The 15,068-nt window shown below is 33.4% G+C and overlaps 1 protein-coding gene and 1 long non-coding RNA gene across 3 annotated transcripts in view; one reads left to right on the plus strand and one right to left on the minus strand.

The window, feature by feature from the left end:
- The window catches only part of LOC136029541 (uncharacterized), a 59,345-nt gene extending 55,901 nt beyond the window's left edge, over nt 1-3,444 (plus strand). The window contains exon 3 of the long non-coding RNA XR_010618064.1: nt 2,767-3,444. This is a non-coding gene — a long non-coding RNA (uncharacterized LOC136029541). The remainder of the gene's footprint in view (nt 1-2,766) is intronic.
- The window catches only part of LOC136029537 (protein O-mannosyl-transferase 2-like), a 76,974-nt gene continuing 64,048 nt past the window's right edge, over nt 2,143-15,068 (minus strand). For both annotated transcript variants that reach the window (XM_065708007.1, XM_065708009.1), the window contains 6 exons: nt 12,283-12,498; nt 11,297-11,448; nt 9,048-9,285; nt 7,545-7,710; nt 4,481-4,736; nt 2,143-2,321 (listed from right to left, as the gene is read on the minus strand). In XM_065708007.1, coding sequence (XP_065564079.1) covers nt 2,216-2,321; nt 4,481-4,736; nt 7,545-7,710; nt 9,048-9,285; nt 11,297-11,448; nt 12,283-12,498 — 1,134 coding nt within the window. In that variant the 3' untranslated portion in view covers nt 2,143-2,215. The remainder of the gene's footprint in view (nt 2,322-4,480; nt 4,737-7,544; nt 7,711-9,047; nt 9,286-11,296; nt 11,449-12,282; nt 12,499-15,068) is intronic.

A 15,068-nucleotide genomic window follows, 5' to 3' on the forward strand; every position in this document is an offset into this window, starting at 1 on the left:
TACGGTTCACGCTTTACAAGGTTGTAGCTATAGCTACAACCACGATTTAGACTTCGTTCTTTAGTATATTTTAGAGTTTCTTCTTTTCTACAATTTGTTTTCAAAGCCCTAAGAGCATTACTGCATTTTATGTAACTATATCAACATGCCTTGTATAATTTTAGTTCTTAAAAAAAAATGCATAGTTTGTTCTTTACCAGATTCATGAATTGTTCTTTATTGGGTTCTTAGTTTGTTCTTTATTAGATTCGTGGTTCACCCTTTGTTGGATTCGTGGTTTGTTCTTCACTACATTCGTGGTTTATTCTGTACTAGATTTACTTCAGCTGTTCGAATTAGTCTTGCCAAGTTTTTGTGGCTAAGGTCGTTCTTTTTTAGCATTTTTTTTTCAACGGTAATTATACAAAAAAAAAGCCCATGGCCTTTTCTTAGTTGAAATAGTAAAAGATGAGCCAAAGGGAATGCGGCAGTGAAATCAATGCGGCAGTTCAAATATGGCACCATATTCCAAAGAAGCAACTTTTGAAAAGATGCTTGGGTTATGCTATCTAGCCAAAAGAAAAATTGTTGCATTATCGTGCATAAGACGATTTACTTTAGCGTTTTTCCCTTTTGGTCACTATGGACTGTGGACTGCCCGTTTCTAGGTCGGAGCAACTGCTGTAGTGGAAATTAATATTTCATATGGGATAGAGTTCACCATGTATACGAAAATGCAGTTTTTCGTAAAAAATTGATTTTATTCCAAAATTAGTTTTTCAAAAGTGACGATATTTATCAGCTTCCATTAAAATGAACCATTAAACAGCTCTCAATGATATTCCAGTGTCTTGCTAGATGCGGAACAAAAAACGGAAAAAAGATGCTTCCGACAAAAAATTTCGTGGTTTCAGCCACTTTTTTGCAGGCCTATGGATTTTTCCTGCTATTCAAACCAAGGGACTGCAAGTTTCTTTTGTAAGATTTTCTGTTTACCAATGTTAAGTTCTACACCTAAATGTACCAGAGTTTATATAAATGCACCAGTGCTTCGTTCTATATGTAAATACATAGGTGCTCATATAAGTGTTGTAAATATATAAATATATAAGTGTTGTAAATATATAAGTTTCTATATGTAAATCTCTCCAAACCTTATTCTTTGAGCCGCATAACTAAATTTCATCTCCAGTAGGAATCAATGTTTATTCTTCATAGAATTATTACAGAGGACGGGACACAGAAAAGCTAATTCAAGTTTCGATTGGGTTTTTATCGAATTCCCCCGTACACCAATCGGTACTAAGAACCTTTGCATCTTGCGCCATAAGTAATTTCAAATTATGCCAAGGAGTAATTCTGATTTCAATTGAGATGTGGACTTGTTTTCATTACTGGAGGTTAAGAGGCGTTTTGTGTTTTGACGTTTTACGTCCTGACCAAAATGGCGAGGTGGTGGTCATTTTTTGGCTCTTTAAATCTTCGCACCTGTCTTAGCAGCAAGAGTCTCGCTCACTGTATTGGCGTGGTTATCTACTCTGCCTTCCCACTCAGAGACCCACCCAGCTCATCTCCAAGCTGATCTAACTGCAAACGGCTGGAAACGCACCAGAAGAAAAGCAAGGACAAGATAGGCAGATGTCATCCGTTGTTCACTCACCTCCTGAAACATCGACTCAAATGAAGCTCTCGTCGTCACCCAGGACAGACTACTCCAGAGACGACTAGCTGCGCTGTCGTCTTGTTTCCTCTATACTGCGACGCTGTCAAACAAGAGTTTAAGGAGAAAAAGATAACTTTTTCTCTCTCTCTTCTCGGTTTCGTTCACAGGTCTCAGGTGTAAATAAGCCGGAGAGGTTTCTTACAAAATTTTGTTTAAACACGAATACGGTGGTGATACATTATAATAGTTATCGTTCAGTATTTTTTCATGTTTTGTTATAGAAAAACATTGTTTCTTCAGTTCAATTTTGGTTATTTTGTAATTACCTTAGTTTTAACACTAATTTTGAATTAACGTATGTAGCTTTAGGAAACTGCAATTTAAAACATTATTTCTACAATATATTAAATAAGTTATTAGACTGTGAGAGCCTGTTATGACAAAGTTATTAGAAACATATTTAAGCTAGTTAACCAAACGACAGCTAAAGAAAACAGAAAAATTTTGTCAGATATTTAATGATAAAAATTAACAAAACGTGAGATTCAAAACAGATCTAGCGAAACTTTTCAACTAGAACTCCCATGTGGGTAACCATTTTAATCCATAAAGTGTACTGTTTGGATCTGTAGATGGCAACGAGCTGAAACCGTATACCAAAGGCGAAAATATATAGAAACTAGAAGAAAAAAAAAGTTAATAGTAGTCGTATTCACCTAGCAATAATGGTCGTTTTCTTTAGGAATCAGTTCGATGTATTACATTTTGATATATATCGATTCATGTTTTTTCTCAACCATATCAGATTTTTTTTTTAATAGCAAATCTACCTCCAAAAAGAGCAAGCTGATTGGGTAAAATTTCAAAATTCTTGTACACTCTTGAGTTTTGTTTTTTCCAACTTGATAGAGGATCCTTTAGCCTTTGGACTGACGAAACTCATATAAATTCCTCACACCTCATCCCATCCGCAGTGTAGTAGCATGTTATAAACAGATGTCACCAAATGATACTGCGGTCAAAAATAACCAAAGTGCTAAAAAACAATATTAATAACATTCTTTTTTCGTTTTTGTTTCGTTTTTTTACAATTCAGGGAAAAAACTTATAGAAAACCCTTTCAGGCCAAAAACAGTATTTGGCATTGCAAACCACTCCTCAAAACGTATCACCAATCTTCGGCTTCTAAGCATCTGCTTTTGATGGAAATTAAAAAATTTTATAAGAAGAATCTAGACAGCCTTGGATGACAACCGCTTATATCAGTAGCCAATCTGTCAGTCCTTCAAAAAGTAGTTTTGACCAGATTCAAAATACTCCATGCTCAGTTGTCAAATAGAAAAAATTGTCAGGTTACTAAGTTGTGTATGGCTGAACAACCGGCTTAGAAGCCAGTGTGATATTCCTGTAAGGCGTGATTCTTCAGGGTTACTTATATTAAAATCTTAGCCGTACACCTCGTGATCTACGGTTGTTCTTGTCACCCTTTACTTTTTTCTTTTTTTGCAAATAAGAAGGAATACAGGAAGGATACACTAAGGATACAGCAAGGAAAATTTAAAAGGAAGGATACAGCTGATGTCCCCGTCCTTGAAGTAGCTAAGTGCAAACTTACCCAGTTCACATTTATTTTCTTCGGATCATTAGTTCTGAATTCTGACTAGACTCAGGGATCCAGTTCTGAATTCTGAGAAGTTAACTAGTGTTTCAAGTCCTGGCAAAACTATTTGATAGTTTCCACAGTTTGCTGAAGTGTCCTTTAAATCGCCACTTTTGATATTTAAACAAATTTTGAAATATAGTTTTCTATTCAGAGAAAATAGTCAATATCCCGAGTGCTTGAGACAATGTTGTGTTGATGTGTAACTGACCTTTATTTAAGGTCAATTACAAGAGATTTTTTTTTCGAAATGCTCCGAAAATATGTTTAATATGTTTAAATATGTTAAATTCAGTAAGATAAAGAAAAATATGAAAATAAAGGTCTTCCCCATCTTTTATACTTATTTTTATATTAATATTTTGAAACGGAAGTTTTTATTTTTAGGTTATAAATCTTTCAAATTAAAAACTAAAGCAGAAATTAAATAAAAGTCTATATACTATTTTTTTCTCTTTTTATTCTTTTCTTTTGGCTCTTTTTTTTTAGTTTAGAATTCTTATTTTCAATGTTGTTACAGTTCAGATTGTTTCTTTCTCAATACTAAGGACACTTGTTTGTTTTTAGGCGAAATATCCGTTTGACTGTTTTTATTGTATTTTTTATTTTTTTCATTCTAACAACAGACCCGTTGTTTTCAAACGCGTCCTTCTTTGGTTTGGTTCTAATGTATGTAAAATATCGATTAAGTCAGTGTCTTTCAAAAAGGGTTTAAAAAAAATAAAGGAAATACAGAGAAAAGATGAAGGAATTATAAATGAAATACATAAGGCATGTATAGGAAAGACATTGACGATCTAGTCTGTATCTTTCAAAAATAGGCAATGTGAGTGAAGCCTAAACGACATTTTGTCTTACAATTTACCTCAAATGATGAAGACGTCCTAAATAGAGAGCAAAAACATATTAATTTAATTTTTTCATTTTACTGATATAATTTTATGTAATAATTTCCATTTTTCATAGCTATTATTACTATTTCCATATTAATGTTTTGAAACGGATGTTTTTACTTTTAAGTTATAAATCTTTCAAATTAAAAGCTAAAGCAGTAATTAAATGAAATTTCCATACAACGATTATTTTATAAGTGATTTTGTTAAATTTTAAGTTCAAATTTCAATCTTTCAAATGTAATAGTTAATTTTTCAATATTTTCATAAGTAATAGTTTCTTACCTGTAAACAAGCACCCCCAGAACAGACATAAATAGTATCTGATAAGCAGAAGACATAAGACGCCTTCGTGGGACGAATTCAGGTATTGTTTCCATAAGATAGTCCAAGATCACACCAGACAGCATTGATGCAAACAGAAGTGCCGGGAAGTAATGATGAAAATAAAGTATACGACCCATTGACCAAAATGGCACATAATGTAAAAGCCACCCAACAAAAAGCCAACCACAAGCGTGATATACTCGACTTTGCAGCACTGAAAGGGGAAAATTCTAATCATATATGTATATATATTCAGAAATAAATTATGATGCATCTATATAAAAGAGCATTGTTCTATAAACATAATCAAACAAATAAATACAAAGTAGAAACAATAGGGAAAATCTTTTCAAGACAGTGGAAATCAATTCTGTGAATATTTCTGCCCTATGTCCAAGGGCCGTCTTCAGCACAATACGAGAACGAAAGAGAAATAATGTATTTATAAATAAAAGTACATTAAAATGTGAAAATCAAAACTAATAATTATTTAAACTTTTTTAAAAACAGCCGTAGCATCCTTACTTCAACGAAGTTCAACCAGGATTGACAAAAAGAATGAAGTGAGATGATAATTTCATTGAAACTAAAGAGAACAAAGTGATTAAATGCAATTTTCCGGAGCCAACATTGCTTTTTTAGCAGCCTGTCTCAAAGGCCTTTTCGTAACGGGTTCACAAAGAATCATATATGCATACTGTATAGAAAGAGAGACAGGGAGGGAGAGAAAAAGAGAGGCAAATCACAAAACTCAAATAAAGAGAAATGGCTGTTTGTAGGGTAAATTAAGTTTTTTTTTTTTTTTTTTTTTTTTACCTTTAATGTGTTGAAACATAAGTACTATCAATTACCACAAAAAATAAATAAGACTATAGACTTGAAGGGATTGATATTTCTTATAATTTATACTACGTTTAGTCTATGTTTGAGGAAACTTCAAACAGGTTCTTTTGATGTTTGATTCTCGTCTATTTTTGATATTTAACCTGCATCAAGCTTAATTAGCCTAGATCTGTCCTTAATTAGCCTAGATACGATTAAAAAATTTGAGGCAAAAAACAAACCCAAAAGAGTGCTTTCACGACAATAGCTTCAAATTATTCTTTGAAGGGACTAAAAAACATCAAAATTGTATGTATTAATAAATTTCCTTTTGAATATAAAAACTTCGTTTTGACTTTTTCTTTCATGATACAGCTTAATCTTAAATTTCTAACCCTTTCTGATTTGAGCTCAATATCCCCCTAAATCTAAAAAATTCCATGGATTTGGAGTAACATATAAAAATTTTCAACGCAATATGTTTTCAGCGGTTTAATTTTAACCCAAACGCGTTGAAAGGTGAGAAAAAAAAATACTCGCAATGACTAATTGACTACACTTACTGCATTCTGACAGTTTTTCAGTAAATCAACCTTTAAACTTTAAAGTGAAGACTGGAGAGTTAAAGAGGGGAACATTCTCCCATATATTTATGATAGTTATAGCAGTTTTAGGTTTTAAGATCGAAAACCTATTTTCTAAAATATTTAAAAATCCTGAAAATCTACACTAAAATGTCGTTTGAACTATGAAATCCGTATTGCTTTTTTTCCTCTCGATTCTAAAGAAAATATAACAGTGCAAATACAAACATTGTTTGTAGTTTGAGTCTTTCAATTATAAAAGTCGAATTCTGAATAAGCTACCATTAACATTATTTATTTTTGCCTTTTGTTGCAGAAGCAATAAGACTTGCAACAAAGCGTCCGATCTGGGAAGCCTGGAGGCAAGGTGCGTGGACAGGTGGTAGGTCAACATATTATTAATATTATTTATTTTTGACCCACATTATACAAAGGAATAATACGTGGAGTAACATGAAGAAAAACACATAAAAAAAAATGCAAATCAATAAAGAAATCACATGGAAACCAGTTACAAAGTAACACATACAAAATAAAAGACACTAAAACAAAAGAGAAAAAACATAAATTGAGGGGGAAACAAAAGAAAAAAGTCACAACTTGCAGAATCTAATAAAGCAGTAATGTAGAGAGACGCAAGCTGTCTTCATTGTTATTATTATCTAATTTTTATTCAATCTTTGCAATACTAAAATACGTGGAGTAACAAAAGAGGGTGAAAAAATAAACAAACAAACTAAAAAAGGAAAAATAACTTCCGACTGAAAAAATCTGATAAGGTGGTGGTGCGGAGAAATACGAATACAATTCTAATTTTAATGTAATATCAGGAACAAGAAATTTTTTAATAAGAACACGTTTTTTTGTGAAAGGAGGAGGAAACAAGATCTAAAATAATTAATCCGGAAATAAATACAAAATAAAATAAACAATTAATCGGGGTGGATATGATTCACCTTCAGTACAGGTTTGCAATCACTCAAGTCATTTGGATGCCTAGAGGACTTTTTTGTCTTTTTTTGTAAAACTATCTTTTCTAAGGTGTTTTAAAGATGAGTGACATAGATTTAAGGCAACAGCTTACAATCAATTTTTGCATCAGACTTACAGCAACAGAAACCCTTGCTAAATTTTGAGTAGGCCTGCGGAGACACCGTTATGTAAAGAGTCCAGGTTTTTCGGTGGTTTTCGGTCATTTCAGAAGCAAAAGAATCGATTGAAGATAAACCACGAAGCGCAAGACCTTTATCTTCAAGAGCCTAAGAAAATGCGGACAAAATTTAGCAAATCGTGCATTCGGATTAGCGTTTGACAGAAGGATACAGGAAGAGTTAAACTTTACTCATAGCACTTATCATCAGATTTTGAACAACGAGCTGGAGATGATAAAAATCTGCACACAAATGGCTCCAAAAATCATCCGCAAGACCAATATGACATCCGAGGGGAAAGATGCTTTGACTTTTTGAATTCGATTAGAAATGAGAGCCATTTTCTAGAACCTGCCATTATGGTGATGAGTCTAGAACAGCCAGAGATATGTACTTCTATCAGTGAGGTGGCTATGTTTAATACTTGCATTAGTAAGTTATAACTCTTGCAAAACTGATACTCACGCTTTTGTCGATCTGATGGGACATATCCCCTTTTTTCTCGAAACTTGTTGATGCCAACCATGATTAGGTAGAATCCCATAATAACGATATTACTGGACCAGATAACTGGGTTCCCAAGCAGGTATACTCTTGATCTTTGTCCATCTCCAGCAGAGAACCATTGACCCTAAAAAAACAAACAAACAAAAAACACACTAAAAATGACGAACAAACCGATTGACTGTTATGTACCAGACCTAATGTGCCACTAAATAATTGGCAATTAGTTCTACCCTGTAAGTAAATGAATACTGGCAGAAGTTTCACTGATTAAACAAAAATATAAGAAAACAAAAGCGGAGCTAAAAAAAAATAATAATGAGAACTAAAGCCAAATAAAAACAAAACCCAAAAATGTTGAATAGGTAAAAACCATCAATCATCCTTTATTTTCCCGGCTGATCAGATACTAAGAAAAAGTTCAATGTTTAACTGGTCAATATTGTTCAGGTGGTCTGTGACCTCATTAAACCATAAAGACCAATCGAATCGAAAGCAGTAGAATAAAAGTTCAATGTTTAACTGGTCAATATTGTTCAGGTGGTCTGTGCCCTCATTAAACCATAAACACCAATTGAATCGAAAGCAGTAGAATAAAAGTTCAATGTTTAACTGGTCAATATTGTTCAGGTGGTCTGTGCCCTCACTAAGCCATAAAAACCAATTGAATCGAAAGCAGTAGAATAAAAGTTCAATGTTTAACTGGTCAATATTGTTCAGGTGGTCTGTGCCCTCATTAAACCATAAACACCAATTGAATCGAAAGCAGTAGAATAAAAGTTCAATGTTTAACTGGTCAATATTGTTCAGGTGGTCTGTGCCCTCACTAAGCCATAAAAACCAATTGAATCGAAAGCAGTAGAATATCAAAAACATGATATATGCTTTTGTTCTTAAATTGATTCCTGTTGTCTTCTGTTTCTGTCCTTGTATGTTAGGGAAAAAAGAACTTAACTGTTTTTTTTCGTTCTAAATAAAGATTTGTAATAAAAAAAAAGGTCTGGTTAACTTGAGAAGAAATCATACGTATGCTGACAGCAGGTGCAAACAAAATAAAATTATTATGGTTGCCCCTTAAGGGGCAACCATAGACACGTGGTAAAGCGTGAATTTTTCAAAGACTAATTGTGACTGCAGTGAATCGAGCATAAAAATTGAGTCCCACTCTCTACTTCCTGCAATAAACTAAATTATTTTAAATTTATTTACAGACGATTTAAGACATTTATTTCAGTTTATTTTGAAAAGTGCTCGAAAACCACCATTTTCACCTTTCAAACTTTCATACAATGTTATTACAAATTATAATTATTTGAGTACAGCTAGACCAGTTAAAAATGATAATTTTTATTTGTACTTTTTTTTCGTTCAGCCAGAAATAAAATTTTAAACAAAGATGTACGATTTGAATAGGCTTTAAACTTAATTTAAGTTATATTAAACATAGATAAAAAAAAAACTTACCCTTAGATTTATTGGCCACATCCAAGGCCGTGACGTCATTTCTCCTTCTTTAGGTTTGAGCCCAGCGTTGCCATTAAACATGACAAAATGAGCTTCTATGAATTTTTGAAAGAAGTTCAAGTTGTATTCACTGAAGCTGACGTTGGGAAGGCGAGGAAAAACATTATCTTCGACATTCCAAATTCCAGATGGATCACGAAGGTTAGGATTACATGTCACTTCTTGCTGGTCAAAACCCCTTAAAATTAAAAAAGAGAATAAAATGATTTATTTCCACATATTGTTGTGCCAAACAAGATCTTATCTTCTTTTTTTTAAATAAATTAGAACGAAAGAAAGGTTTCATTGGTGTATCGTTTTTATAATGGGTGGCGCAACCCTCCAGGCGGGGGTTGGGATGGGGTCCAATCCTATGAAAAAGGAATCCATGTCGATTAGGAAACTAAACGCCAAACAGCAACTTTTATTTATTGACTAATACATTGCAATCACTTGTATATTCAAACACAAGAATAAGAACATAGAAAAAAGAAGACTATTTCATGAACAAGCACAATCACAATAATTTTTTTAAGCAATAAGTAATGAGGAAATTATCATCAACTGGTAAAAAAATAAGTAGGTCCAATTTATTATTCAATATAAGGGGGTCATAAGGTAACATATATACATGTCCTAAAGATGTACATATGCATTAGGTTGTCAAGGGTCAATTTAGAAGGGGAGATTATATTTTTCTCAAATCATCTCAAGATTTTTAGATTGTCAAATACGTCGTCTCAATCTTAGAAAAATTAAACATACTGAACTTACCGGTTAAATAATACGTTTAAAACTATACCACGTACAAGTGAATTTAGGAGGGCTTTTCTATCGAATTATCTGAAACAAGCACAATCACATTTAAAATTTTTGCTCTTTATTTTCAAGCTAAATTCAGTGACTAGACTAGATCTGTTCCTTTCACAGAAGATGACGTAAAAATATATAACTTTGTGAATACTCATTTAAGAAGATAAGAGATGAGTCGTCCTTTAATCAAATTATTTATCCATTAATTATCCTAAAAAAGCTTAATTATGGATTTTTCTCCATATACGCAACTTTGATTCCCCCCTCCCCCGAAAAAAAAACAATATCAATATCTTTTACCAACGAAAAAAGCCAAACTTCCAGTGCAGTTTGAATCCACGACCATACGGTTATGAGTCTGATGCTCAACCAACCGAGCTTGTTTAGTTGGTTTTATACCTTTGTTGTGCTTAATTGAAAAAAAAAATGTTTTCCCTTGAATTCACCAACATAGCCAATTATTGTATAGGACTGAATGCATTTTTTTAACTACCCTACCCTGCAACAACAACAGCCTCTTACATGACAAAATTCATGGAACCAGGCTACTAAATTCTAAGGACCGAATATGCCACTAGTCAACCATTTACCTGGATTTTCAGTCAGGAGTTGTGTCTGTTCAATCACCTTTTAAACGAATCAGCATATCGATTTTATGGGATAACATCCTGCGGGTGATCATTCCAACCGGCGGTGCAGTGTCCCCGGCGGTGCAGTGTCTTAAAAGCAGTTTAAGTACTGAGCATGGGGTGTCCCCTCTTGTAGAAAATCCGACCACACCTTATTTCTACGTATTTGTCATATTAGCTTGGCAGCATGTAGAAAATGACCATTGACATTAAAACAGATTTCTCAATCAAAGGTTAAAGAGTTAACCGATCGGTGCTAAGTTTAACCCTTAAGGCTATATTTTGGATCCTCTGGAGTGGCACCAGTGGGGTTTTAGGTGCCCCAGGTATCCACAGTCGGTGATAGTCTTAATACATGACTTATACAGAGGTACAATCGATCTAGATGATAACAGATTCTTTAAAATGCATAGTTACCGTTTTTAGCAACTGTTTATACTCTAAATTTTCAACATTACGTCGTTAGTTACTAAGGGTTGGGGAACCCTATAAACGGAGGGATCAATGTAAAACTTATATTGATCCCTTCAGAACAGTTGAAAACAAAACAAAAAATCGTGAAAATCACTTGCAACTTCTGCACAAAAAAAAAAAAAAAAAAAAAAAAAAAAAAAAAAAAAAAAAAAAAAAAAAAAAAAAAAAACTGAGAACCTGTGAGATATTCGACAAGGGAAATAAATTACTCTATAGGTGGTCCCTGCACAGTAAAAATAACTATATTAATAATGATGAACTGGGATCACCACAGAACAAACGTGAAGAACTTACCATTTTGGAAGATTCTTTTTGGTGGTTGTTAGCACGCAATTTTGAAGATAATGAATTAGTCTGAATTGGGTTCGTATGGTTTGAACCACCTCATCTTGTTTTCCACCCACAATTGCAACTCTCCACACATCATTGGCGTCACCAGTTCCATTCTAGAAAAATTATAGGGTAATAAAAAGAACACTGCGAGATCGGTATAAAAAAAGAAGAATAAAAAAAAAATTTTATAAAACTAATCCGAATTAAGAAAAAAAGATTAAATTATATTTTTAGGCATTTAAAAAAAAAGAACAAAACCCTTCTTGATAATGTTTACAACTTTCTTCAATAACTTCCTCTTATTTTTATATCGTTTTGCATTTGCTCTTTTTAGTGCCTTGTATAAATTTTTGCAAGAGCGATTGCGTGTTCAAAATGATCCATATTTTAAATAACGAGGTAAACTAAAAGACAAATAGAACCGTTTAATGAGATACAAGTTATATGTATTCTTTAAATTCTTTTTATGATTCAACAATCGAAGGAAAGTCGTAAAAATTCACGGGATACACGTCTGAATTCTGTTTCATTTCTGAACTTAATTTTTAACAATTTTTATAACGCATAAAAAAGGAAACATCTTACGCAGAATAGTGGCAGAATCCAAATCTTAGCCACCCTCCAGGTATAGAAAGGAAACATTTTACCCAGAATAGCGGCAGACTAAACATCTTGAACTTCCCTCCAGGTACAAAAAGGCAAGATCTTACCCAGAATAGTGGCAGACTTCCAACCTTAGCCTCCCTTCAGGTATAAAAAAGAAAAATCTTACCCAGAATAGTGGCAGCCTCTAAGTCTTGACCTCCCACCAGGTATACCCAATATAAAGTATACCAACACATAATATACCGGATATACCAATACAAGTATAAAACCATCCTAAAGCTATTTGTAAGTATGTGATAAAGGTTAAGAAGGCAAAATATAATCTGAGAGAAAAACCTTACCTCTCCGTATCCAGTGACCTGTAAATGTTTCTTGGACATTGGAGCGGGCATCTTATGTGAATGAAGATTTCTACGAGTCGGTTTATGTTCAAGCCGAACGAGGTCACCATTGCGAACAAGTTCAATTGGATCTGTTGAATTCCATTCTGGAGCTGGTTGATTAAATCTTTTAATAAACCATTGATTATTTCCATCTTTATGACCATAAGTTGTTACCTAAAATGATAAATTTTTCAACCAAATGTTTCCAGCGAAATTAACAATAATGAATTATGAGATAAATATATTCTAGTGGCTGTCATAGTATACACTGCTACATTATTTCTTCTGGTTTTAGTTTCAAAATATCCTAAGGGATAGAAGCAGTTTTTGTGCTCACTATGGTCACCCAGATCTTTTTTCATTTAAAATAGTAAACAGCAACGTGTCTTCAGGAAGAAGTAACGATTTTTTTAAATCGATAGACGGTTTAGTACTTGTGTATAATACCGACCACAATGTTGTTCTTGATCTGTTGTAAACCTGTTTCTCTGTGTGAACTCGGAACTATGCACTACTACGCAAGTATATTTTAATTGAAAATTTAGCATTGAATTGGCCTCAGTCAGCTGTGTTGGTCTCAGGCGGCTTGGTGTTACGGTAGTTGTTTGTAGCATTAGTAGTAATATTTAATACATAGAGTTGGTTAGGTTAGGTATTTAATATAATGTGTTCTGGGGGGCCTGATTTCCATTATTCTATGTTGTAGTTTCAATAATTTTTGTTTCTAAAGTGTTATATTTTCATCAGATTTTAGAGCACTTCGTTATGATTAACCAAACTTCACATCTTAAGTGTGGTTGGTATAATACATAAGAACAGTCGGTATACCAACAGTTTATTTTCAACTTTGTTTAAACCTACTGTTGGATTAAAATTCACAGAGACACACACGACTTAGAGACTTAAAGAAAATACTTAAGGGACGTTCAAATGAAGCTCACTTTACTGAATTTACTGTGTACCTTCTCGTGTGTTTCACGGGGAAAGGATAGAATTGATGATACAGAATTCATTCAACACACACTATAATTACATTTCCCCAGTGCTATGTTGTTGTTTTTTGTTTTTTTTTCTCAAGAAAAACGGGTTACTCATAATGGATGCAGGCACAACCCAGAACTGTAAATGCCGCATGATTCCACCGGATACGTTAGACACAAACATTATGAGCAATATAATAGGTTTTTGGGGACAATACAGCCACATATCTTCAGAAAATAAAATAATTTTTGACAAGTACCGTTGTCTCTTCAGCTTACAATTTTATATTCAGTTTTCAGAGCTTTCTCAAACTTCAGATGTGAAATATTCTGTTTTAATTAAAACTTGTTTGTGACCTAAAAGATATACCAACATAAAAAGTAAAATACTCAAAACTTTTGACAACACACGGTAGTACAAACAACAGAAATACCACCAAGCAAAACAATAAAGTAGAACAAGGTCAGTGAAGATAAAAAGAAAATAATTTTATATTTCTCGGGCTTTAAAGTAGCCTAACTTAAAAAGTTTCGTCTCAGGAGTAATACTGATGCGGGTTTTGACATAAACACTTTCAAACCATCATGATCTTTTTGATCAAATATTATCCAACAAATAATATAACATATAATAATAATAATATAATATAATAATAATATATAACAAATAAGAAATTAGTTGATAACACTAACAGGAATGTACTGCCCATCCCATTTACCCAACATGGGAGGGGAGCGAGTCTTAGTTCCATAGTCACAGTTTCACAGGCATAATATTTAGAAAGTCGTTGCTTATAATAGCACACTGATGCCATTTATCTAACAAAGAAACGTGTAAAATTATTTCCCTCGTTTTTCTTTTTCTTGTTATCAAACAGTTCGTAGTAACAAACTGTAAGTAAGGAGCGGCGCCTTGATAACAATGGATAAACCAAAAGAATCGAATTTTAATGCTAATTTAAAATATGTAAAATTCACCAAAATTATCGTTACCTATTCAAAGCTACGAGCATTAGAAATTTTGCCCAATTTTTGAAAAAGAGGGGAAACACCACCCCCCCTAAAACATCAAGTGATTTTAATGAAAATCACTCCATCAGGTTTAGCATACGAGAAGACCCTGTTGAAGAAGTTTCACGCTCCGGAATTTTACATTTTTTCCCAGAAGAAACATCACGGATGCACGTTTGTTATTTTTTTTTCCAGGGATGATCGCATCGAACTAGTAATCGTAGAAGATCGGGAGAGGGATCATTTAATCGGAAATCAGAAGTTCTAAAAAATTTAGAGGGCAGCTAGCCCCCTCACACGCTAATTTGATCACCAAAGTCACCCGACTTTGTCACTCAGTCACTCAAAATTTTGAGAGAGCCTTTTTGTTCAGCATAGTCGAAGAATCTAATAATTATGTCTTTGAGGATTTTTAAACGCCCGAAGGTCCACAGGGGAAGGGCTGCAAGTTATGGGCTTTGCCCATTGTTTACATATAGTAAACACTGGTTATTGAGAATGTATGATATTGGTTATTGGGATGTATAAAGACGTTTTCAATGGGAATTTTTTTAGGGACGAGGGGGTTTCGTAGGAGGATCTTTCTGTGGAGGGATTTTTCATGGAGGAGGGAATTTTGCCATGGAGGGGAGCCGGATTTCCTAGCATTTCATGAAAACTATCCGAAATTTGGTTAAAAAAAAACAAACAAGTTTTTAGCACTGAAAGCAAGGAGCAACATTAATACTTAAAACGAACAGGAATTATGAGGGG

This window comes from Artemia franciscana, chromosome 7 (genome assembly GCF_032884065.1).
Source record: "Artemia franciscana chromosome 7, ASM3288406v1, whole genome shotgun sequence".
NCBI lineage: Eukaryota > Metazoa > Arthropoda > Branchiopoda > Anostraca > Artemiidae > Artemia > Artemia franciscana.